Source organism: Heterocephalus glaber, unplaced genomic scaffold (assembly GCF_053883595.1).
Source record: "Heterocephalus glaber isolate CG9 unplaced genomic scaffold, H.glaber_assembly_v1.0 deba00001555, whole genome shotgun sequence".
NCBI classification, from domain to species: Eukaryota; Metazoa; Chordata; class Mammalia; order Rodentia; family Bathyergidae; genus Heterocephalus; species Heterocephalus glaber.
In genome coordinates this window covers 6,066,396-6,094,219 of record NW_028258346.1, presented here as the reverse complement: position 1 = coordinate 6,094,219, position 27,824 = coordinate 6,066,396, and the positions used below count along the sequence as shown (strand labels likewise).

The 27,824-nt window shown below is 32.3% G+C and overlaps 1 protein-coding gene across 9 annotated transcripts in view; it reads right to left on the bottom strand.

The window, feature by feature from the left end:
- Vps13b (vacuolar protein sorting 13 homolog B) overlaps positions 1-27,824 on the bottom strand; it is a 728,055-nt gene that overhangs the window by 666,511 nt on the left and 33,720 nt on the right. For all 9 annotated transcript variants that reach the window (XM_087190742.1, XM_087190740.1, XM_087190746.1 and 6 more), the window contains 4 exons: positions 19,443-19,610; positions 14,649-14,830; positions 10,847-11,021; positions 1,323-1,591 (listed from right to left, as the gene is read on the bottom strand). In XM_087190742.1, coding sequence (XP_087046868.1) covers positions 1,323-1,591; positions 10,847-11,021; positions 14,649-14,830; positions 19,443-19,610 — 794 coding nt within the window. The remainder of the gene's footprint in view (positions 1-1,322; positions 1,592-10,846; positions 11,022-14,648; positions 14,831-19,442; positions 19,611-27,824) is intronic.

Here is a 27,824-nt window from a genome sequence, read left to right as displayed (position 1 = left end):
GCTGCCTGCTGCGCAAGCACAAGGACCCGAGTTTGATCCCCGGTACCAAAAAAAAAAAAAAAAAAAGTGTTCAGGGTTACCATACATGTATGATAATAGCACTATAAAAAGCCAGAGAACAAAGAACCCAAAATACATGTCAGGTTATATCTGAGTGGAATAGAAGGTAAAATATCACCAAAGAACATGTAGGGGTGCCAAAAGTACTAGTAACCTTTTAATTCTTGAAGTAAAAGGGGTTAACCTTACTATTTTTTTTAACAAATACACATTATATACCAGATTTTGAATATATATTTTATATGCACTTTTCATGGTGGAAGCAGTCAAAATGTTAAAATATGTTGAAAAAAAAGAGTCAGAAAAGCATCTACATAAGAAACTGGAGTTGAAAATAGTTGGAAGAAGACCGAAATAAGAAACTGGACTGTCTTAAAGAGTGAGAGATGAGAGGTGAAACTGTATATAAGAAACTTCATTATGGAATCCTAGTGAGGATATGGAGAAAAAAGTTCGTATATGCTGTTGGTAGGAATATGAATCAGTACAGCCATTATGAAGAATAGAACTAAGAAGAGATCTATTATACAATAAAGCTAAGCCATTTCTGATATATATCCAAAGGAACTGAAATCAGTATACTAAAGAAACACCTGTATGCCCATGTTTATTGTTATCCTATTCACAATAGCTCAGATAGATCAGCCTTGGTGCAGCAAAATGGATGGAACTAGAGAACATTATATTAAGTGAAATAAGCCAGCCACAGAAGGCAAATACTACATGTTCTCATATGTGGAAACTCAAAATGTCAACCTGAGAGAACAGTGATTATCAGACACTGGGAGGGAGATGTAAAGGTTGGTTGAATTTCTGCAGTGCACACTATATCCACATGTTGAAATATCACACTAAACTCCATTAATATATACAATTAATGTGTGCAAATAAATAAGTTTTGTTATGAAGGAGATCTCAGAAATTAAATAGTAAGCTGCAGGAATACATGAATTTAAGAAAGATTTTGTGAGGTGCATTTTTAATAAAAATATTAAAGCATACTTACATGCCAGTAATTCAGTAGGAAGAAAAAAACTGCCCATAAAGCTAATAAGAAAAGAAAAGTGAAGATCCCCTAAGAGCAATTGGAAGGAGTCAAAATTCAAAGAATTCAGCTAGAGGCATAATAAAATTTTATGAAGAATTATTACATTCTATCTTATATTTGCTGAACACAAAACCACCTTTCAAACTAGAATCATACAATCAGAATTTAAGTATAAAAGTTGACAAATATTAATAGCAAGAGAAAGGAAACCTACTTTAAAAGTTACAGTTGCCTTTGTACAGTAAAATCCTACAGAAACAATAGGATCCTTCAAAGTTGGTGCTTTCTGCTGATGCATGGTTGATGCAGGATCATTCCCAAGGTAGTTTTCCTCAGCATCATCATAACTCACAATTGCAGGCACAAACGACCACGCCCAGGATACCCATCCCTGTGACTGCTCATCATCTTGCTGTGAATACAACTCTTGGCCTTTGTATTGAGCAGGGAACTGCATATCTATTCGTTTTTCATCTTCAGGACCTAGGAATTAAAAGTCATTTTAATTAAAACCAAAAAGATTAAACTAAGAAAAGGTTTATAAATGCCTTAAAAATGTTCCTCGTGGTAATAAGGGAGTAAGATCAAAATATATAGACTAAAACATTCCAAAAGAACACGATGTTGTACATCTTAAATATATGACTTTGTCAACCATTCTTTAAAAAAATTTTTTTCCTCCTACATTCTACTTCCAGAAAAAAAAAAACAGGTGTATAACAAATCATATATAATGATTACTGTTATTATTTGAAAAGAATAGTTCTCTTAAGGTTCTGTGTATTGTTAAATGTCAATCTGTTCACAAGTTAGGGTTAACATTATATGGGCAGTAGTCTATCAACTGCACATAATTTTAAACATGTTTAGTATTTTTTAAAAACTTAATTCTTTAAACATTTCACCTATTTTTTTAAATCCAACAACAAAACCTACATCTCAAAATTAAAGCTACTGAGTTGACTTTTTTCAGAAATATAATACATACCAGAAAAGAGCCAAGAAAAGCTTTTGATGCATCCAATTAAAAGAAAATGGCAAGTGGTTCTAGGCAAAGTGTATAGCCAAAATAATAATTATCCCAAAGAATGAAAGTAAATGTTACAAAGACACAACTTTTGTAGTTAGTTAAGAAAAATAATAGTATTGGGGTAAAATATACAAGTATCTTTACTATTCTACAGATGAAAAATTACCAAAAGAAATGTCTTGTTATGAATTGGCAGAGTAAAGATTTATTAGATCCCAAGCACTCTTTATTCCTAATAAAACGTTAAATTGGCCATCCGCTAAAATGAGACATTAGTTATAAATCCAAATAATCAGGTATCTCAACTCACAAAAATAATGATCAGATTGGGTTCAAAGAGCTGATCTCTCCATCTCTCTTATGTATGACACTAAAACAGAAAAGGTAACCACCTCTTGAGGTTATAACATGGAAAAAAAATCACAAAAAAAGGTCTGACAAAGCAATCACTGTAACTTTCACTTAATATTATCTAGACTAAAAAATAACAGGGACTTTGCTGAAAGGTTCTTTTAAAGTTCCAATTCTTTTCTCATTGCTTTATAAAATAACATAGAGCATAGAAAAAAATCTCCCTGATATCTGGTCAGAATTTCCTAAGATTCTTCTTTTCTTTTGAACAGTGCATTTTAACTTGGGGCCTTTTGAAATCCATGAATTTTAATGGGAAATATATATTTTTTACATGCCAGTAATTCAGTAGGGAGAAAAAAAACTGAATATATATATATATTCTCTACATAATACATATATAAATATGTTATTGTATTATATCATTGTATATATCACTTTATTATATTATATATTTTATATATTATTAAACTATATATATATATAAATAAAAATTCGATGAACTCCAAGCACAACTAACATGAAGAAACAACACCAAGGAGTATTATAATCAAGTTATTTAAAATTCTCCGGTAAAATGTTCACAAGCTTTACAAAACCATAAAGAAACACTGTAATCAAGTTACTTAAAACTTTCTCAAAAAATAAAAAGAGCTGGGGAGGCAGCTCAGTGCAAAAGCCTTGGGTTCAATTCCCAGCATGTCTGTGGGAGTTAAAGATGATCCTGAGAAAAGGTTTATAAACTTTCCAAAAAAGTTTAAGGAACCTTAAGGTAAGAAAATTAATTTGAACTCCTTTGTAAGCACACAGTGGAGGTCCTTACATCCTCACTTAAAATACAAGAAATACCTAATTACTTCTAAGGTCACAAAAAATAAAAGTTATAAAGGAAAATTTTAAAGTTAATTTTATTAAAATTTAAAACTTCTGTTCAAGAGACAACTATTAAAAAACAAATAAGTCACAGCCTGGCAAAACACACTACAACATATATGACAAATGACTTAAATTCAATATATATTAAAAAACACTTACATATCAATAATGAAACATGCAAAAATTTAATATGTATTTCAAAAGGTTATAAAGGCCAACAACTTCGAGAAAAAGTTAAAAGTATTAACTCAACAAAAAATATGCAAATTAAAACCATGAAGTACCACCACACACCAGAAAGATGACAAGTAAAAATATGCTGAGACCAACTAATGTAGAGTGACTGGAATTCTCATTCATTGTTGATGGGAATGTGAAATGGTACGATTACTTTGGGGAAAAGGTCAAGTAGTGTGCTATGGTTAAGAAAAGTGTCCTGCAAAGAGCCATTTTATTATTATCATTGTTGTTACCATCATCATTATTAATGCTCACTCCCATTTGTGACATTGTTGAGAGGCTAAGAAACCTTTTAAGAGGTGGGACCGAATGGGGAGGTACTTGGATCACCAAAGACATGCCTTTTCTGTTTATAAGCTGATTGTCTCAGGTATGTGTCACAGTGAAGGAAAGCTAACACAAATGGTTTCTTTAAAAACTAAACATATCATTCTACTCTTAGGTATTTACCCAAGAGAAGGAACACCTGTCTATATGAAACTTGTACAAAAATGTCCATGAAAACATTATTTATCATAGCCAAAAACTAGGAACAGCCCAAAATCTAGAAAGCCCCTACTATTAACAAGGTAATAGCTCAACTAGGTTATCTTTAGATGGTCTATTTAGACGATGTTCCTAGTAATAATAATGACTGAAACATGAAACATAAGATGAACCAAAAGAATATTATGCTTTGTGAAAGAAGCCTTTCACAGAGTTTATACTGTATAATTCCATTTTTATAAATCCTGGAACCAACACTAATCTATGGCTTTAAAAATTCAGAATAGTAGTTTCCAGAGAAGCACGCAGGTAGAGGGGAGAATAGTGGAAAGGCGCATACGGAACTCTGAGATGTTAATGATCTTTTATCTCAGTGTTTTTTTTAATTAGTGCTATTTTTATTATGCTTACAGTAGATGATGTTTACATTCATCATAGGGAGTACATGTACCTAACAGATCCTGATTCTTTTTATTCCCCTTCCCCCACCCACCTCCCTCTGTCTCTAGATTCCCTTTCCCCATTTTCATGATTTTTTTTTAAGGTCATGACTGTGACATGTGATTACATTCACTGTGGGCAGGGGGCACACGTACATGTGGCAGCTTATATCTTTTTACATCCTCTTCCCCTACTCCCCGCCCCCACCCTTGGTCTCTTGGTGCCCTTCCTATTTGCAAAAGACCTATCTGCCTGCTTTCCTCTTATCAATCTTTATTTTACTTTTCATTTGTACTTTACTCAAATGAGAGAAACCATACAGTATTTCATCTTGTGTGTCTGATTTACTCCTCTTAACACTGTTTTCACGGTGTATCCATTTTCCTAAAGATGTCTCAAATTTATCGTTCTTTATGGTCAAGTAGTATTCCATTATATATAGACATTTTCATTATCCATTCATCTGATGATAGACATGTAAGCGGCTTCCAAGATTTAGCTATTATGAATCGTGCTGTTATAAACATTAGTATGCATGTACCGATGTAATATGATGTTTTTAGCACTTCTGGGAAGATATCTAGAAGGGGTGGGGTATAGTTGAGTCAAAAGGAATTTCTCTCTAGTTTTCTGAGACTCTCCATACTGATTTCCACAATGGTTGTACTAGTTTGCATTTCCACCAACATTGTGGCAGGGCTCTTTTTTTATAGCAGCCACACCAACATTTATTACTTTATTTGATTTCTTGATGATTGCCATTCTTTCTGGTATAAGATAAAATCTTAGTATTAATTTGCAATTCCCTCATGGTCAGAGATATTGAATATTTTTTCACACATTTACAGTATTTGTACTTCTTCTGAGAAGTGTCTATTCATTTTTTGACTGGTTTTTTTATTTTGGGGGATCTAATTTTTTAGTTCTTTATATATTCTAAATATTAGGCCTCTGTCTGAAGAATAGCTGGCAAAATTTTCTCATTCTGTAGGTTCACTCCACTGTCTCCTTTGCGGTGCAGAAACTTTTTACTTTCATATAATCCCACTGGATTCATGCCACTATTTCTTGTGCAATTATGAGTTCTCTTCAGAAAGTCCTTGCCTATACTTATGATTTTAAAAGTTTCACCTATTTTGTCTTTCAGTATAGATTGTTTTAATATTTATATATTTGATCATTTTAATTTTAGTTAGCACATGGTGAGAGACATGGGTCCAGCTTTAATCTTCTGCAGATGAATAACCATTTTTCCCAGCACTATTTTCTAAAGAGGCTATCTTTCCTGAAGTATATGTCTTCGGCCACTTTGTCAAAGATCAAATAAGTAGCTGAATATGTCTGGGATTGTTCCTACATCCTCTATTCTGTTTCATTGATCTACATGTCTGTTTTTGTGCCAATATTACGCTGCTTTTATGACCATATCTTTGAAATCAGGTATTGTGAGGCCTCTTGGTCTTGTTGCCCAGTATTTCTTTTGTTATTATGGGCCTCTTCTGTTTCCATATGAATTTTACAATTTTTTTTCTCCAGTTCTGTGAGGAACAACACTATTGGTATTTTTACTGGGATTGCCTAATTGTATATAATAGTTTTGGAAGTATGACCATTCTGACAATACTGACTCTGCCTATCCAAGAACAGGGGACATCTTTCCATTTTCTAATGTCCTTTTCAATCTTTTTTTCAGAATACTGAAGTTTTCATTGCAGATGTCTTTCACTAACCAATCATTTCCTAGGTATTAAATTTTTATTGATGGTATTCTGAATGGTGTTACTTTCCTAATTTCTTTCTCAGTGAGTTCATAACTGATGTAGAGGAAAGCTATTGATTTTTGTGTGTTGATTTTGTGTCCTGCTACAGTACTGAATTTTGTTATTAATTCTAGGAGTCCCTGGTGAAATTTTTTGGGATTTCTATGCAGAGGATCATGTCATCTGAAAATAATAATTTGACCTCTTCCTTTCATATACGTATCCCTTTTATTTCTCTTATCTGATAGATCTGGCTACTATCTTGAGTAATATTTTGAATAGAAGTGGTAATAGTGGGCATCTTTATCTTGTTCCTGATTTTAGAAGAAAAGTTTTCAATTTTTCTCCATTTAATATGATTTTGGCCATTGGTTTGTCATAAATGACTTCTATCCAGATTCAGGTAAGGTCCTTTTATAATTATTTTCTTCAGGGATTTTAATCATGAATGGGTGTTGGGTTCTGTCAAAAGCTTTTTCTGCACCTACTGATATGATCATGTGGATTTTGTCCTTGCTTCTACTTATGTGGTGAATTACATGTTGAATGATCCTTGCAATTCTGGGATAAAACTTACTTGTTTATGATACACGATCCTTTTGTTGACTTGTTGCATTCTATTTGCCATATCTTGAGGATCTGTTCATTAAGGAGATTGGCCTGTAGTTTTGTTCTTGTTTTGTTGTTTTGTTTTGTTTTTTTAGTTGGGTCTTCCTTAGGTTTTAGGATCAAAGTGATGCTGGCTTCCAGAAATGAATTTGGAAGCACTCCTTTGCTTTCAGTGAGTGTTTTTGCACTACATGGTTATATTCATTTTAAAAATTAAGTGAATAATATTCTGACGACTTGAAGATATATACATTTTACTTTATGAATTTAACCTTCAGAAAATTAAAAGACCTATTAGTAAACAAACTCTAGTTAAGGATATGTAGCTAGAATCAAGGTGTAAAGTATACTAATGCCTGTAATTTACTATGGAATACAATGAAAACATTGGTTGCAATTAAATATGGAGAGATATTAGACAGATACATGTTTTAACAAATGTAACAAAAATTTATGGTAGAATCTATATGGAAAGTATGGAATTGTCCACTCTAAAATAACTCTTTTAATAGCCTCTTTAATAAATGGTGCTGGAAAAACTGGCTTTCCACATCCCAAACATTAAACCTAGACCTATAGCTCTCACCATGCATTAAACTAAAATCAAAATATTAGATCAAAGATCTAAGTATTAAAACAAAAACACTAAATCTGCTGGAAGAAAAAATAAGTAGAACTCTTGAAAACACAGGTGTGGGCAGACTTTGTAAACAACTCATCCAATGCACAGGAAATATCCCAAAGAATCAACAACTGGGATCTCATCTTATTAAAAAGCTTTTACACAGCAAAAGAAACCACTAACAGAGTAAAGAGATAACCTAAACTGTATGGGAAAAAAATTTTGCCAGCTCTTCCTCAGACAAAGGACTAATATCTAGAATATATAAAGACCTGAAAAAAATCTGACTTCCCAAGTTTAAAGACCCAGTCTAAAAATGGGCATCTGAAATAAATAGACACTTCTCAGATGAAGAAGTACAAATGGCAAATAAATATAGGAAAAAAATGTTCAACATCAGTGCTCATTTGAGAGATGTAAATTAAAACAACACTGAGATTCTATCTCACCCCTTGAAAGAATGGCTGTTATCAAGAAATCAACCAATAACAAATACTGGAAGGTCTGTGGGGAAAAAGGAACCCTTCTCTATTGTTGGTGGGAGTGTAGACTGGTGCAACCACTGTGGAAATCAATGTGGAGATTTCTCAGAAGACTAAAATTACAGGTTTCATTTGACCCAGCTATTCCCCTTCTTGATATCTTTCCAAAAGAATTAAAAGCATCACACCACAGCAATGTATCTATAGCAATGTTTATAGCAGCACAGTTTCTAACAGCTAAATCTTGGAGACAGTCCAAATGCCCAACACCAATGAATGGATAAAGAAGACGTAGGTTTTTTTTTATGCAATGGACTACTACTCTGTCATAAAGAAGGATAAACTTGAGACATTTCTAGGTAAATGGATGCACCATACTCTTAAGTGAAATAAATCAGTCACACATGTTTCAATAAAACATTGTTTCTCTGGTGTGAGAAACTGGAACGTAAATGAGGACCAAAATGTATAACAGATATTGGGAAACAGGAAGAAAATGTTCAAATGGGTATAGGACGACTAGGGAGGGGGAAGGAGGAAAGAAAGGAAGGGAAAAGAAAAAAAGAAGGAAAAAATGAAAAAGCTTTGTAAATAAGGAGTGGAAAGGAGTTGAAGGGAGGGGAGGGAATGGGAAGAAAAAGAATCAATATATATTATATACCAGTACAAATTTCATATGATGAATGTGATCATTATGTATATCTAACATTTACCAATAAAATTCATTTTTAAAAATAAAGTAATTCTTTTAGTGTTTCTCTATACTAGAGATTTGTCATGTTGGGAAAAGAAAATGAATGGAGCACCTTCTATATGCTAAGTTTTGTTCTACATGTTTAACATTGTTCCTGTCTCAGGAGTTCCTTGTCTAACAGGAATTCACTATCTAGTATGACATAAAGACATAGAGTATGAAATAAAGATATACTTGTTTCAAGTAATTTATCAATGAACTTGTTCTCTATATTTCTTTCCAAAGGTAACAAGATTTTTAATCAGATAAAATTTGAATACCATATAATTCACTCTTTAAAAGTGTACCTCTGCCAGGTGTGGTGGTGCACGCCTGTAATTCCAGCACTCTAGAGGCTGAAGCAGGAAGACTGCCACTAGTCCAAGGCCATCCTGAACTATACAGTGAGACCCTGTCGCAAACACCCAAAAAATTAAAGAGTACAATTCACTGGTTTCTAGTAGAGTAACAAAGTTTTACACCCATCACCATTATCCAACTTTAGAACATTTTCATCACTCCCAGAAGAAACCTACCTATTTTCACTCATTCTCTCCACCACCCACTAATCTACTTTCTCCCTCTGTAGAAATGCCTCTCCTGGACAGGTCATATAAATAGAACCATACAATCCCTTTTGACTGGGAGAATTGAAGATAATGTTCTCAAAGTTCACTCATATTATAGCAGTGATGGAGAACTTTTTAGAGCTTTTAATGATACAACAGACCCCTGTGGCACAGGTGCCAAAAGTTCGCCACCACTGTGTTATAGCATATATCAGTGTTTCATTCCTTTGCACCACTGAATAACATTAAAAAGTATGGATGAACCATAATTTATTCATCAGTTGATAGCTACTTGATTGCTTTCCTTGGCTGTTTTGGGGGCTTTAAGAATAATGCTACCATGAACGTTCATGTACATGTTTTTATGTCTATGTATGTTAAGTCTCTTGATAGATACCTAGAAGTAGAACTGCTGGGTCACATGGTGACTCTATGCTGAATATTTTTTGAAAAACTGCCAAACTGTTTTCCAAAATGGATATACCACTCTACATTCCCACAAGCAAGATATACTTATTATTTTTTTAAACCATAGTCATCTTAGTGGCTATCAAGTGTTATTTCACTGTGGCTTTGATCTGCATTCTAACACAACATTTTAATACAAGTGGCTAGTAATGTTGAGTATCTTTTCATGCGCTTCTTGGCCATTATTTATCTTCTTAGGAGAAATGTTTATTTGCCCATTTTTATATGGATTATTTGTCCCTAAGTTTTAAATTTTTTTTTTTTTTTTAGACATGGCCTTGTTATGTAGTCCAGACTGGCCTTGAACTCACTATGTAGCCCTGGCTGGCCTCCTGTCTCACAGGCATTTGCCACCACACCCAGTTTTAAATGTTCATATTTTCAGGCTCTATCTATGGAAATTAGTATCTTAAAATTTTTCCTTAGTCACAGAATCAATTATTCCTGTCCCTATCTTTATATCTCAGATTATTCACAACTCTGTTTATCAACCATTCTACCACTCTATCATAATTCATATGTAAGTAACTATTCACACACCTGTCCACCATACTGGAAGAGTCTAAGGGAAGAGAACACATCTCATCCATCTCAGTATTTTCCCACATTACTATGGATTATGTCTCTTATACAGCAGACTTTAGTAAAGTTGTAATGAAATGAATAACTGAGTTAACCCAATGGGTCTTCTTCACTGAACTGTGTATTTCATTAATCAATAGTATTTACAAACCCAATTAGCTAAATATATAGACTCTTGGTGAGCCTTTGCAGAAAAACTAACAATACTTTCATTTATTAGGAAATATTGAGGATGTACTATTTTAACTCTTAGTAAATATATATTCTGAACATTCATACCTATGAGAAATATTATTTTCAGTAAGTACAACAAAGAAAATCAAACAGCATTCCATATGCAAATAAAAAAAAAAAATCAAAGTAGTGCCAAACAACCAAACTAAAATCAACTCATCATGTATAACTCAATCTAGAGTGTTTCTTAGTTTCTCAGTGATGAAAACACTTTGGAAGAATAATAGCTCTAAATTAAGTTTCTGTTATACTTACCCGTAATGTTTCCTAACATATCTTTATTGTAACAGGTAGCGTCCTCTGTTTCACCATCTTTAAAACTGCCTATTTCTCCAAAGTAAAGAGCAATTCCAAGTTGCATTATTCGGATAAACATAGGCAGTTGCTGATCTGTGATAGAAAGTTTTAAACTCTCCACTAAGGTATGAATCTGTATTTTGAAAAAACAAAAACATTCACAAAAATATGTTTAAAGGGAATACTATACCTTTTAAGATAAGTTGATAAATTTTAGGTCCTAAAAAAATATCACTTAGATATTTTTTGGGAAGTAGGAAGAAAATGTTCAAATGGAAAAGGGAATAAGGGAGGGAAAAGGGAAGAGAAGGAAAAAGGAAAAAAAGAGAATAAGAAAAAAACAGAAGCAAAGCTTTTGTAAATAAAAAGAGGGACTAAAGGAAGGGGAGGGGAATGGAGAAAAGAAGAATCAAGATATATTATGTAGAAGTATAAATTCCTTATGATGATGTGATCATTAGGTATATCAAAGTACACCAATAAAATTAATTTTTTCAATACCATAAAAAACATTAATGTCACAAATAATTAGCCAAAATAAAATTCAACTCTTAGGAATCAAACACATTTTGCTGTAATGATCAATAAACTTTAGAAAGATACTGGATTAAGGCAAGTAATTAGATACAAAAGAATTAATTAGAAGATATGATATATTCACATTACATTTACAAATAGAATAATCAAAATATATACTCATATTAGAGTTCCAGAACTATCTCAGAAGAAAAGTTACATAAACAAATAACTAAAGCAAATCAAATTACTTCCCCCAAAAAAGAAATATTTGTCAAATCCAAGAATAAAAGTTTCATGATGTCATTTTTGTCAAACTTTAATCACTTTTTCCTATTTTATTAGCCTAAAATAATATACATGTATACTAAAACCAAGTGTTACAAGTGGGTAGGGCCAGGCATTTAAGTGGTGCCATCGCCTGCCTCGCAAGTGAAAGGTCCTGAGTTCAATACCCCCAGTACCAAAAAAAAGTGGGTAAAAGATTAACATGATAACAAGGAAATTATAAAATTTTATTGTTAAATATGAAAAATCAAGTAAAATATAGATTCAAGAAAGTTTTCAAATTTTCAAAATTTAAACATGATAAAATTTATAAGATGAATCAATTATAAGGAATAAGATTAAGTACTAACAAATAGCATATACAGCATTCAAAGTTCTTAAAAAAAGAGAGAGACATCAATGAAATATAAATACAGACTCAGTGTAATGGTTTCCTGCTGTTATATAAACATGGAAGAAAACCAATTAAGCCATAAAATCAAGTCTGTTAGAAGATTTATTTTGACTAGCTGGTATTTGAATGTCTATGAAACATGAAAAAGAAGCAATGGTTGTCATATTTTTAGGGTTTAAGGCACAAAAATAGTTCTATTAACAAGAGCTTCAGAAAAATGTGAATTGAAGGTAGAAGGTAAAATACTGTCTTTCAAATACCAATGCAGGTTTCGTAAAACTGCTCTAAAAATCACACACTGAACAAACCATGAAGAGGTAAGAAAATGGAAGAGGGAGACAGAGAAGGAATATATAGAACTGCTAAGCTTTTCTAGAGATCTGTCACATCCTTTTAAATAATGTAAAGCACTAGTGATTAACAAAGAATCTATCCTTTATAACAAAGTTTTAAAATCAATTGAAAAAAAATTAACACTCAATAGAAAAACAGACAAAGAACCTGAGTGGATAATTTTTTTTAAACAAATGGTAGGCATATCTTCAAAAATCCAACTCCCTAATAAATAAATTTCAGTTATATTGTATGTTATTCTTTGCTCAAGTTGGAAATTCTTCAAAATATGATCATACATAAGGCTAACAAGTGTATAACACAGTCATTTTCCTTAATGTTCATAGGTCTATAACCTGGTTAAACATTTCTAGAAACAGTTCTGCAATACAGATTGAAAGTCTTCAAAAATTTTATGCATTCATAAGATATTTACAAATACTGTATAGAAATCTTTCCTAATGAATTAATCAGAGTTTTGGTTGAAGATTTATGTGCAGTTTCATTTCTCTGGAAAAAAAACTACAAAAAAGATTTCCAAAAATAGGGAAAATGTTAAATTATGTACCCTATGATATTTCTCATAAATATTAGTTCACACAAAACACAGAAAATTGTAAAGCCTACCCAAAATATAAATAAATAAATTCAAATACCACTTCAACAAGCATACATGAAAGGTTCAACAAAATAGAGTATCTGAACATACTAGAAAGTCCCCAGTCTACGATGTGATTAATGAGGTTAGCCATATCCATTTAATACATATTTCCCAGAACTAAAATTGGAAGATGGGTCTAACTCCGAACAGCAAATATTACATCATAGTAGAATTAATAAAAAACTCAAAAATGTATTTCAGTTGAGCATAACATAGTAAGATATGTGACAATTACCAGAGTCAAAACTCACATATCAACAAACACTTATGTTAAGGCACTTTTCATAAAAATTCACGGCCATTCAATTTTGAGAATACAAACTTACATGCCAACAGTAAGTTTTGCTCAAGTTTATTTATTTTAACTTTTTTCATCTAATTTAGCCAAGTCCTAATGGACAATTACACTTGCAATAATGAACAAAAAGATTATTTTATATAGTAAAGATTCTAAACATTCACTTTTTGCTTTAAAATATTTTTTAATTTATCTTCATATTCTCCAACTCTAGTAGCAGATCCAAGGCTAATAAAAAAATAGTAAGTTCATTTTCCTGAGACAGAGATATCAGTAATATTGTTTCACTTTCCAAGGCTTATCTTTGACAAAGATTAAAAACAGAAGGAAAAAGTAACATATTCAAACATAACATGCATTATACACAGTGGAAAATATAAGTAAAATATAAACAATATTTTTTAAAAATAATTTTTACGCAACAAAATAGGAAAAAATAATTGTTCACATTTAGGGTCGGCCTTTCCATCATAGAACTTTGGTAGTCAGAACTGAGTAATTCAATAAACAAAAATTTATCAAAAACTGTGAACTAGGGGCCGGGGATTTAGCTCAGTGGTTCCGCCGCCTGCCTCACAAGCACAAGGTCCAGAGTTCAATCCCCGGTACCGAAAAAAAACCAAAAACTGTGAACTTAAAAAAAAAGATGACAATGTATGATTACATATAAAATAAATTACACATTGAAAATATATACCACTATCTTGGAGAACAACAAATTTTCCCATATATTAAAATATATCCTGAAAAGCTCCCATACTCTTTAAGATTTTAATTACATTTTGAAACCATGGATCAAAAGCTAAAGCTTCTTGAACCACTAAGCTAAAGTGTTAGGTGAGCATATCAGGCCTTATAAAGTTATCTAAGAAAGAGAAAAGAAAGTAAGATCAGTTATCAGATCATGCTGAACAAATTATAAGGATAAAAATAAAGATTACTGATTCAGTCTACTGTGAGTATAAATACACTTTTGTGTTTGTATAGTGCTGGAGATCAAACTCATGCTACTTTTTAATAAGATCTCTATCTACTTGAAGAGCAAAACATTAAGAAACAGCTAGACAAACTTAAAAAAAATTAGTTACAGAAAAGAAAAAGTTGTCCTGAAAATATATCTATTAAAACATATTATACAAAAAGTTATACATAAAGACAACATATTTTACAAAAATTAATGGCATGAGATTAATTTCTTAAATTTTTAATAATTATGCAGAAGAGCTAACAGATACATGTAATTTATCTAGAAGAAAAAAGAGAAACCTACTTTAATAACAGATGGCATCTTGGAATTTAGATTGTCATATGTAAAATGCAGACGAGTTCTGAAGGAACATTTGTACAATAATGGATCCTGGTAAAATTCTATTTTACCACTGGCATTTCGCTTATCAAGACAAACTGTACAGTCAGAAAAATTGATAACTTTTCTCAGCACCAGATCAGTTGCTAAAAAGAAAATTAAAAAATTTTAAGTGAAAAGCAAAATTAAAGGAATAAACAATTATTATTACATATAATAGTAAAAGTAATAATACCGCAAAATACATTCATAGATGTAGATTTAGATCATAGGCTCACAGATTTAATACATGTCAGACCCTACGCACAGAACTTCTCGTGTTTTATATCATTAAAATCTTCCAAAAATCTTATTTTAAATAAGCATAATTATCGCCATTTTATGTATGATAACTCAGAGGCCTAAGTACATTGGCCCAATATGTATAACAACTACAAATTTAAAAGAAAACTGATACAAAGTTCTAAAGTTCTTTTCTAAAATAAAGTAACAAAATTCTTGAGAATCCATATTAAAAAAAACTTTTGTGGGCCGGGGATTTAGCTCAGTAGTTTCGCTGCGTGCTGTGCAAGCACAAGGACCCAAGTTAGATCCCGAGTACCAAAAAAAAAAACTTTTGAACACTAGTCACTTATTTAGTATTCATTTTCTATTAAAATCTTCAGTGCTATTTTAAACCTACACTGTCGAATATGGTAGCCAGCATCCACAAGTGGCTATTTAAATTTATATTTAAATTAATTAAAAGTATATAAATAGGAAAATCTAGATCTTTGATTAACTAGCCATAATTCAAGTGCTCAACAGTCATATATGGCTAATGACTGTATTCCTGGTCAATGAAGATGTAAAACATTTCCAACATCACAGGAAGTTCTACTGGACATCACTGGTATAAAATAAATAATGAAATTATCAGTAACATTCTAAAGTTTGTTTTCAGAGGAATAAAACTAAAACAAATGGTGATAAAGAATCAAACAAAAAAATGAAATCTTTACCGCAGCTAATTTTATTTCTACCTATAAGAAATTCCCAGGTAAATATCAGGCCAGGGATTTTAGGTTAGCAGCCAGCCAAATGCTAACTTAAGAACCTATCCAAGGAAGCCTTCAAATCAATGAAACATGCTTTGGTCCACTCTGACAAAACTATTTTTTACTATTCCCTGGCAAATTCTAATTAATTTAACCCTTTAATTTTATTTGGATTCAAGTTTTTGAGAAGGAAAAATTTAAGGGATATATATATGTGTCAAAATAGAAAAAGATTTGCTAGTAGATAAATTTTAAATTTGTTAAAAATATGTAAATTTACCATATTTCAATTTTATATATATGACTGTATGACTTAATTACCAGTATTATACACATTGTACACAAATTAAGAAATTATAATGAGTAGACTAAAAATAAAACCAACCCTTTAAAATCCTTAAATAATATAGGACTTATAAAAATAAATAATAAATGACATACAAATAAATGTATGACTAAATGAATGAAAAGTACAAGTTATCACAGATGGAGTCAGAAGTAGAAAAATAAATAATATTAACAATTCATTTTCTAGCACTGACTGGTGACTTATACAAGTCTTTTTGGTACATTAGCTGATTTAATAAAATAAATCCATACACAAGGTCCCACTTAATACCTGATTTACAAATAAGGAAACTCAGAGAGAGGTAAATTCATCCAAGGTCATATACCTACTAAGAAGGACAACAGAGATGATATGATACTTTTCATAGAAGACCCAAAAAATTCAGTCAAAAGTCTTCTAGACCTAATTGACAGATTCAGTAGAGTAGCTGGATATGAGACAACACTCAAAAAATAAACACAAATAACAGACTTATAGAGAGAGAAATTAGGGAAACAATTCCTTTTACAATTGCATCCAAAAAAAATGAAATATCTAGGAATCAATCTAACAAAGGAAGCAAAAGACCTCTACACTGAAAACTATAGCACTCTGAAAAAGGAGAGCGAGGAGGATATAAGAAAATGGAAAAACATCCCTTGTTCCTGGGCAAGAAGAAACAATATTGTGAAAATGGCCATACTTCCAAAACTACTGTATAGATTTAATACAATTCCGATTGAAATTCCAACAATATACTTCCAAAACTACTGTATAGATTTAATACAATTCCGATTGAAATTCCAACAATATACTTCACAGAACTAGAGAAAACAATCCAAAAATTCATTTGGAACCAGAAGAGACCTAGAATAGCTAAAGCAATTCTAGGCAACAGAGACACGGCTAGGGGTATCATAATCCCAACCTGAAACTATACTATAAAGCTACTGTGATAAAAACAGCATAGTACTGGCAAAGAAACAGACCCAAGGATCAGTGGAATAAATTAGAAGATGCAGAAACAACTCCAAACATACTCAGCCATCTCATCTTTGACAAAGGAGCCAACCACCATCATTGGAGGAAAGATAGCCTATTTAATGAATGGTGTTGGAAAAACTAGATTTCAACCTGCCAAAGATTAAAACTAGACCCATAACTGTCACCATGCACTAAACTAAGATTGAAGTGGATTTAAGACAGAAACACTAAATTTACTGGAAGATAAGTTAGGTAGAACTCTTGAAGACACAGGCATAGGAAAAGACTTCATGAACAAAACCTCAGTAGCACAGGAACTAGCACAAAGAATCAACTGGGATCTCATCTTATTAAAAAGCTTCTGTACTCCAAGAGAAACCACCAACAGAGCTAAGAGACAACCTACAATGTGGGAAAAAAATTTTAGCAGCTATACCTCAGACAAATCTACTATCTAGAATATATAAAGAATTGAAAAAAATCAGACCCCCCAAATTCAAAGACCCAATTCAAAAATGGGCATCTGAAATGAACAGACATTTCTCAGACAAAGAGGTAAAAGCAGCAAATAAATATATGAAAAAATGTTCAACATGACGGTCATTTGAGAGATGCAGATGAAAACAACACTGAGATTCCACACCTCACCCCACGAAGAATGGCTACTATCAAGAAATCAACCAATAACAAATGCTGGCGTGGGGTGGGGAGAAAGGAACCCTTCTCCATTGTTGGTGGGAGTGCAGACTGGTGCAACCACTGTGGAAATCAGTATGGAGATACCTCAAAGAACTAGGGCTAGAAGTCCCATTTGACCCAGCTATTTCCCTGCTAGGTATCTTCCCCAAAGAACTAAAAGAATCATACCACAGCAATATATGTGCACCCATGTTTATAGAGGCACAGTTTGTAATACCTAAAACAACCCAAGTGCCCATCAACTGGAAACTGGATAAAGAAGATGTGGTTTTTTATAAAATGGAGTACAACTCAGCCATAAAGAACGAGAAACTACAGACATTTATAGCTAAATGGATGCATACTGAGGCCATACTCTTAAGTGAAATAAATAGGACACACGTGTAAATACCAAATAGTTTCTCTAGTGTGAGAAACTGAAAGTGTAAATAAGGATGAAAATAATTAAAATGAATAATTGATAATTTGAAATAGGAAAAGGTCCAGAGGTGTGCGGGTGGTGGGAAGGGAAGGGGAAAGGGAAGAAGGGAAAGGAAAAATTATGAGAAAAGAAAAAAAAATGGAAACGAAATCTATGTAAATAGGGAAGGGCACACAGGTAATGGGGAAAAAATAAGAACTAAGATACATCATGTACAGGTACAAACACCCAATGATAAATGTAAACGTGTTGTATACCTAAAATGTACCAATAAAACAATTTTTTTAAGAAGGACAGCAGAACTGTAACTTAATTACTGATAGCACCTTAAACAAATAATACACACCATGGCAAGTCACATGCAGAAGGCGCTCACAATAACCTTTTACTTTATTTTCCAAAAAAACTCATTCCTTACCCTGTGAGTACAAATCTCCCCTCACAAACTTAAACAGTATCTATCTCCTTCACAGTTGTATTTTCATTGTTATCACAGTGTTTACTATCCAGAACTATTACCAAAATAGTACATTAGTTATTAAACATTATTGTATTATTTAATAGCTCTTGTAGGTAAGCTGAAGAATGTACCAAGATATATAATTTTCAGGACAACCAAAAGTTCTACATGTGGTTTAGAATATATAGACTAAAATATGTATCAATTACATGTTATTACAGAGCTACAGAAAAGCAACATGCTCCCTTTCCCCCTTCAAAAACAAATAATGTAAAGTAAACATCATGTAATTTTTACTGATATAACTTATAATGCTGTAAAATATTATATATCATACTTGAAACAAGCATGTGATAGTTAAGATGGAAAATAAAGAATCTTCACAAATGAGAACAAGACTGTGGGGTTTTGTTTTTGTTTTCTGAGATACTGGGGTGTGAGCCCAGGGCTTTTAACTACATCTTCTAACCACTAACCTACATCCCCTGACCTTTCTTTTTTATTTTGAGATATAGTCTCACAAAATTGCTACGTTTCCCAGTCTTGGCCCAAATTTGCGATCCTCCTGCCCCAGCTGTCCAGAGTGTTGGGATAACAACCATGTACCACCATACCCAGTCTTAATCTGGGATTCTACTAACCTCCTTTATCTACTAACCTCCTATAATAATAATGTGCTAAATATTTTACATGTGCATTTTTCCCACAACAGAGCATTAAGCTTTCATTACATTACCAAAAAACCAGGTGGCCTGCAAAACCGTTAAGAAATCAGGGCAATTATTTTATTTATGGAAAAATGTACACTATTTTGTTGATATTTACTTACCAGAAATATCCATAAATGCACGATCCCATAATTCACTTACTGTATAGCATTCTGCAGAAGTGATATTGACTGAAAGGACAATATCATCTTCAACATATTTTAGTATGAGATTATTTATAACAATGTTTACATTATTTACAACTCGTCTAATCAGACTCTGCACATATCCTATAAAGAAGAACAAAAGGGTTCAATTAGCCACAACTCCACCAATAATTATTTCTTAAAATGCTGCTGAACTTTATGTGCAAGGTAGGCATAATTTAGCACATTCTGAACAAAGGAAACTAAAATTTAGATAAGTTTAAAGATTGCCAAAGTAACATAGTAAGTAATAAATCCAGCCCATAAACACTTTTACCCAAGAAGTTCTGTAATGAAGTGTGCATGCATTAAGAGAAACCACAAAGACTGTATTTTTCAATAACATAACAGATCACATACAACGATTATCCTACACTGAAAGTAATCCTGCTTTTGCCTATTTTATAAACATTTTTTAAATGCAGCAAAGTTACTATATGGTAAATACACAACATATTAGACGAGCCTGTTTAAGTTTCTTTTTTTTAACCTAGCTAGCCATCATCATCCTCCTCCTTTAACCATCAAAATATCCACAAGTTAGTTATGCCTGATGGAAGAAAGGTAGAAGAAATATAATCAAGCTAAAGAGTCAACTATATTCACTTACTAACATGTAATACTGAAACAGAGTAGAGCAGAAAACATAAATGAAAAAGAAAAGACAAGAAGAGTTAAAGAAAATTTTAAAGAAGAATACAATGAAGACAACAGAAAAACTAAACAGAAAAAAAGAAAAACAGAAGAAACTGAATAAAAGTACAGGAAAATAGAGAAATAGAAATGACTTTTTAAAACTAAAAACAACAAAGATAATCAGTAAATGTTCTTTTTCTCCACAGATTGCTCAGAATTTCAAATGTTTTCTTTTAATTTCATGCTACTGTGGCATACCTCATCATCTTTAAAAAATTTCCCACAAAAGTAAATATTTGGATACATTGCAGAGGACTTCAACAAAAATATAAGTAAAAATAATTTAAAATAAGCAGTATTTAAAAAGACAAAAAAGATAACCTTTCCACTTTACTCGGATGCATTTTCCACTACAAGAAACTATTTAAAAGGTAAATAAATTTTAGCTATTTCAAGAAATAAACATGCACATATATATATATTCTTTTTTTTTTTTTTTGGTACCGGGGATAGAACTCAGGTCCTTGCGCATGCGCAGTCATATATATAGTCTTAAAACCAGAACTTTACTAATCAACTTATATCATCCACTATCATTAACAATACCTACATTAAAACCTGATAGGAGAAATTTATTTAAATCAATTCAACCATAACATGTCTGTAAAACAGTTGTTTCATTCATTCTCAAGGTAGAAATAAGAAAAAAATACAACATAACCTTAAGTTTTCTCTTATATGGAAACTATCAGCAACTTTTAGAGAGCTACTTATCACATGCTATAAATTAACATACAAAGTATTAACAGTTTTAAATTAAAAAGAACTCTTTTATGAGTAATGTAATAATTTTAAAGTTCCAAAATAAATTTTATATATCAAAATTTTCAACTTTATAATACACATTATTCCAACACATTTATACTCAACACAAATGTTAAACACAATAAATAAATAAATCTGTGTATGTATGTATGCTTCAAGGAAGCCAGTAAATATGACTAATACTTGTCTTCCTATTTCTGGAAAACGTGTTATCAATAGGAAATTCATAAAAATCATTTAAGCGGTAATGAGTTTTTATCATCTTCAAAACAAAATCAAAGTAAAACACAAGAAAATATGTAATGAAAAACACAGAAACATGGATTTTACCTCCATTTTAAAATAATTTCCCTCAGTTTTCCATTATAAAACTGACCTACAAATTGAGATGAACAATCAACTCATCAAAATAAAAATAATGGGCCAGGGATTTAGCTCAGTGGTTCCAGCGCCTGCCTTGCAAGCTCAAGGTCCCAAGTTCGATCCCCGGTACCAAAACATAAAAAATAAAAATAACTGCCTCTGTACAAGACTGTATTTGTTTCCTTATTAAAAATACATTAGCAAACTAAGTAATAGGGACTTATCAACAGACTAAATCTCTGTCTCTATAATCCTTCATAACAAGTTGGTTCTAAGCAAACTCTAGAAACTGTCAAATAGATCGAATAGTGCTCATTAGTCCCTGGGAGAATATCTACTTAAATAGCATCATAACAACTCAGATCTATTTCATAAGCTTCTGAAAATGAAAGGTCACCATGGGGATGAGAACCTACAAGACAAGAGATAGTACATGGTTCTTAAACAATCTGTTACTAGTTAACTCTTTCTAGAAATTCTTACCCACTTCTGTCTCACCCATAAATTCCATTACTCCAAATACAGAGATTTATGCCCACAGGACCATATAAAAACACTAAGAATTTTCACTCACTTTGCTCATGTTCTCCTTTAGTTCAGAATACACTTTGTCTATTCTCTCTTCTTTTTCAGGCCCAGCATAATTGTGCCCTCCCCTATATTCTCTTCCCCAATGTCCCATACCCTATGCATAAACACTAAGGAGAACTGTCTATTGCTTTTCTTGGGCTTATGTTACTTTTGCCTTCTGAGCTTATGCATTGTATAAATGCACAGTTATCTTCCCTGCTAATCTAGTAAGTCCTAAAATGAAAATTTTTTATTTCTCTGATATTCTTAAATTAAAATAACCATGTATCAGATACTTTTGGTTACAAAGAAAGAGCATATGAAACTGATTCATCTGACTTTGTCACTGGGAAGTTAAGTTGCTAAAAATGAGAAACTCCATGGTTGATGACTTAATTATATGGCCTAGAAACACCTTTGTCAAGTTTTGATGTAAAACTTCCTCAGAATTTATGCAACATCCATCATACAGACAACTTATACTCAAACAGCTAAAGAGAAAATAAGTTGGTTATAATGCTGAAGTTATTTCAAGGTTTAAGAACTTTTTCCAAAGTCTAAGAATAAGGAATATTGTCAATAAAATATAAATTCAAAAGCATTCATCAGATTTGATACCTGGTCAATAAAAAGGCAGTTACCGTAGAACCCACAGAAAACAGCTCTGATTTGAGGTATCCACTATCCATATAATTACTTAAGATGGTCACAACAGTTAACAGACAACTAATTAAGAAGGAAAAAGAAAAAATAAGTTCAAAAAAAAGACATAAAATTATCATTTTGTAAAGATATCAGTATTTTGAGAGAATCCAAAAGAAGCAACTAAAAATCCAGAATAGTGTTCAACAAAATACAAAAATTAGCTTTCCTACACAAAATGGTGAAACAAAAATAAAATGATAAAAATGGTAATGCAATTAGCAATAAAATATGTGAGATAGCATTTTTCATCTATGAAAGTTCCAAGGAAATATTTTTTAATAATAAAAAATCCAGTACTCTACCAAAATTTCACGTAGTAATTCTATTATACGTAATGAAAGCATTTAAATTATTCATAAATATTGATTCTGAAAATTAGTAAGAGTTTCTCCTAAGAAAATAACCAGAGATACGTGCAAAGATTTACCTCACAGTACATCAAAGCATTTTACAAAACTAAAAATGACAACCTAAATATCAAACAAAAACAGATTGGTTAAATAAACTATGGAATAGTTACACATCTTTTTTTTCGTACCAGGGATTGAACTCAGGACCTTTCACTTGCAAGACAGGCAGCGGAACCACTGAGCTAAGTCCCCAGCCCATACACAGTATTATTTTAATCACACCACTGATTAAAATAACATTGTAAAAAATATGGCCTGAAAACACATTGGTGGCATAACATTAAGTAGAAAATCCATGTAATAAAAGAAAGTGTGTGTGTGCATGTGTGTGTATAGAAAGAAAAGATTACACCAAAGTGGAAGACTCCAATTCTAGGTAAAGTAAGCCCTCCATCCTCTCTCCCAGTGAATGTACCCATAAAACCTGAACAAAATGTATGGAGCAGCTACTTCAAGACTGAAAATAATATGCAAGAGGGGGAAAACAGGAGCAAAAAAAAAGCTTACAAAGATGAAAAATAAAATGGTAGATTTAAATAAATGTTATATGTTAGCTATTAATAAATGATATCAATGATTAAAGTCTAATTGCACTGTGGTCAGACAGGATGATCTAATGATATGTGATACTTTTAAATTTGTCAAGACTTCCTAAGTCTTTGTCAGTGTAAGATATTCAATGTGTGCATCGAAAGAATGTACACTGTCTTACATGCTGGGTGCTGACTGATACACAGTTCTAAAACAATCTCCCCTCAATAAACAGTATTTTGAAATTCATACCTAGTACGATGAAAAAAAGACTCCAATTTTGCTATAATAAACACAATATAAACATCAGATAGCTTAAAGGTCATTATCACAAAAACTAGTCTGAAGCAGAATCTATTTAAAAATTGACTGATACATTAATAAGTGCACTTGTGCAGCAGAGAAGGCTGGCTATCCATTCATAAGTTTTGGTTCGCCTTCCAAAATGAGATATAACCTTCAAGACAGACAGACAGACGGACATCCTATGCAAACAGTTTCCCTCAATGCATCAATGAAATCTGAGCAGAATATGTGTAACTGCAGCCTGGGAATATTGTAAGTAGTAGGGAGGTCTTCTTGATTCCTTTTGAGCAGGCTGAAAGCACAGGAATCCAATTAGCCTAGAAGATACCAAAGCCCCCAGATAAAAATATCTTGATATGACACTATCTTTGGACTAATACATTAAAAAATACTTTCATTAGGTTAAGTCACTGAAATTTAGCAGGTAATTTGTCTATTACTTAACATTACCCTAACTTATATAACCTATCATTGTTGTTTTAAGAAAGTTCTACCAGAAAACTTTAATGCACAGTCTTAAACAGTAAAAGCATTAAAATGTTAAACCACAAAAATTTAAAAATTTTAAAAATAGAATATACAAGCCATGTGGTGGCATATGCCACCACGCCTGGATTTGCATTTTTTTAATCTTTTGCCGACAGGTTCTTCTCTGGTCTTCAATGTTTCAGAAAAGAATGGCTTTAAATTCTTACACCCTCAAAGGCAAACAGAAAGTACAAACATTTCTGCTACCTCCGATAATATTCTGTCATTTTGGAGTCAGGTTCTTGAATAGGTAATATATTACAATGTTTTAAATATTTTATCTGACATCTTTTCCAACTATTATTAAACTTCCTTCAAGAGATTTTATCAGAAAACCAAGTCCTAAACGCCCAAAATGGCAAGAATTTAAGCACAAACAGACACACGTGTGTGCAGCATACACACACACACACACACACACACACTGTCCTCTATTTTCTATTCAATATTTTCTGCAGAAAACTGAAAAATCTGAGTATATTACTACAATTTAATAATGTCTCACCATGTATTCCAAAATATCTGAGTTTCAATTTTCTCATTCACAAAATGTGGATTACATCACAGGCCTTAGTTAAGGTCTATTCATATACTTCAATAGGTATGCAAATACCCTAAAGCAATGGTAGTAAACTGTATGGCACACAAGCTGCACCAGGCTGTTTGTTATCATTGAAAGTTCTAAAAGGTTTGCCATCGCTGCCCTAAATTATATACCAATTTTGAAAGTGCATAGGTGGTGGTATGGCTTAGTGGTAGAATGTTAGCCTAGCATACATGAAGTCCTCGGTTTGATTCTCAGCATCTCAATGAATGAATGAAATGCAGAGAATATAAAGGAAAGCATAAATGAATAAAGCATCATTAAACTATCTCTCTAAAGCAGAATATTTTACAAAAATTACTAAAGCCACAATTCAATACTTATTATTAGCAGTAATTAAAGATATTGCACTATACATCATTAACTTAAAGAAAGTGTGTATGCTTGAAATCAGATTCAAACTGTTTTGAGCTTCCCAATAAAAAATAACACATCAGGGTCTGGGGATTTAGCTCAGTGGTTCCAGTGCCTGCCTGTGAAGCACAAGGTCCCAAGTTTGATCCCTGGTACCAAAAAAAAAAAAAAAAAATCAAATCTCAGGACAACCACATTTCTTGAAAAATTACTAAATTTTATTAAATGCCAATATGCTAGGTCTTCTATTCTGTGATGTATATTTATAGGTATATATAAATTATATATATATTCTGAGACATATATATTTTTATATATTAAAATATATGTATAAATTTGTTGATGGTGGTAATGGGACCAAACCCAGGGCCTTCTCACTGAGCTACATTCCTAGCCATTCCTTTCTCCTATTGTATGATATTCTTTTCTTTTGTATTCTAATTCAAGGTCTCACTATGTTGCCCAGGCTGGGCCTGAATTTGTGATTATCCTAGAGTGCCAGGATTATAGGCATGCACTACTATGTCTGGCTATGTCACATTTTTTTTCAAGTACTTGCCGTGATCCACTAAATTGCTTTAATAATACACTAGTCAAGATCCACAGTGTAAAAAAGACTGCTCTAGATAACATGAATAGATACTGCAAGGAGGATATTAGATATTGACTGTTAGAAAGTAACCTATCCTTCAAAGAAGTAAAATAAATGTCTGACTATTGATAACATTAAAATTTTTCTCAAAAATCATCTCTGGCTACATATAAATGCTCAAATTCCAAAACTATAACCACAAACCCCAGAAGAAATAACCTTGCCCAAGAAAACTCTGAAAATGGGAATTTACCTTGCTATGAAAGAACCTTAATATGATTCCCAGGCAGGATATGGTTGCCAGAAATAGGTCTTCAAATAACCATATGGGTTATCCTTTAAATAAAATACAGATGTTCCTTGTTTAATGATCTGTTTGACAACTGTTCAGACTTAGGATCCACTGCTCAGATTTACAACCCATCTTTTTCTGTACAGTTCTGTACATCTTGTTTATAGAGCCCCAATGTCTTTTTTTGTACACTACACCTTGTTTATATAGCACTGTAATTTTTGCTGATTGTACTGTACAATACAGTGCTGTAGTTTTATGTTCTGTTATACATGACAGTACTGCATGTAAAGAGTTATGCAAATAAAAGCCAAGTTATCAAGCTGGGGTTTCCTTTGACCACTTCTTTGTTCCGAATATTGTAATGTACATATTATATAAAATTCCTCATTTAGCAACCGATTCATGTAACGACCCAGCCAAGGGAATGGAACTTGGTAGTTAAATGAGGAATGTCTGTAATTTATCATTTATCCAATTGGACTCTCAAATTATCCCTTGTTTCTTTTGGCAAAATTAAGTTTAGCTGCTCTAACTCCCAATAATTGGCCAACAGATTCATTTACTTTTTCCTTATTTTGGTACTGGGAATCGAACACAGGGCCCTGTGGTTGTGAGTCAAGCATGGTGGCACTGAGCTAAATCCCCAGCCCGATTCATTTACTTCTTAAAGCAATTCCCTAACTACGATTTATATTTGTATAACAGAGAATACGTGTTCCTCTTAGTTAAGGTAGAAAAGCACACACTAAATGAAAAGCTGCCTCAAGTAGTTCTAGTAGAACACATTTCTGCTTTATGTCTCAAAAAACAGGATGCTCAGGCTGGGGATTTAGGTCAGCAGCACAGCACCCGCCTGGTGAGCACGAGGTCCTGAGTTCGATCCCTAGTACCAAAAAAAAAACAAAAAAGAAAAAAAAGGATGCTCTATGTTGTATGTCACTAAAAACAGGCTCATTACCACGATAATGGTCTAAATTCTTACATAAGCTCTAGAGAGCCATCTAAAGTTTAGGGACGATATTGAACACTTGCAGGTTAGAAAGTTTCTGTCTGTGATAACAAATTTAAACTTTTTTTAACAGCAAGTTACTTCTTAGAAGAAACAAAATATGGAGCAAGAGTCAACAATTAAATCTAAAACTGACCAGGAGAGGGAAGAAGAGAAGGAGCAAGAGCAAGAAAAGACACCAATGTTACTATACCATGAACTAACACAGAAAATTTTAAGGAAATATGTAGTCAAATTTAGAGAAAGTGTTTAGACATTTAATGAAGAATAAGCAACAGGTTTAATGTAATTTAAAGTTTAATTCTCTTTATTTTTCTCAAGGAGTTAATTAGTAAGAAAAACTTAGGAAAGTTCTGGAACCATCGCTAAGCAAACCAGGAAACATTTAGAAATAAAGTATTTCTTCTAGTACTACCTCATACCAACTAATCTACCCAAAAGCCAGAGGGACAAACAAATTTGTAGGTACAGATTTGAAGAATTAATCAGCACTGACACCACTATAGCACTGGCTAACAATGTTCACTTCAACTGTAACTTGGAATACATACTTGAAGAAGACACGGCTAA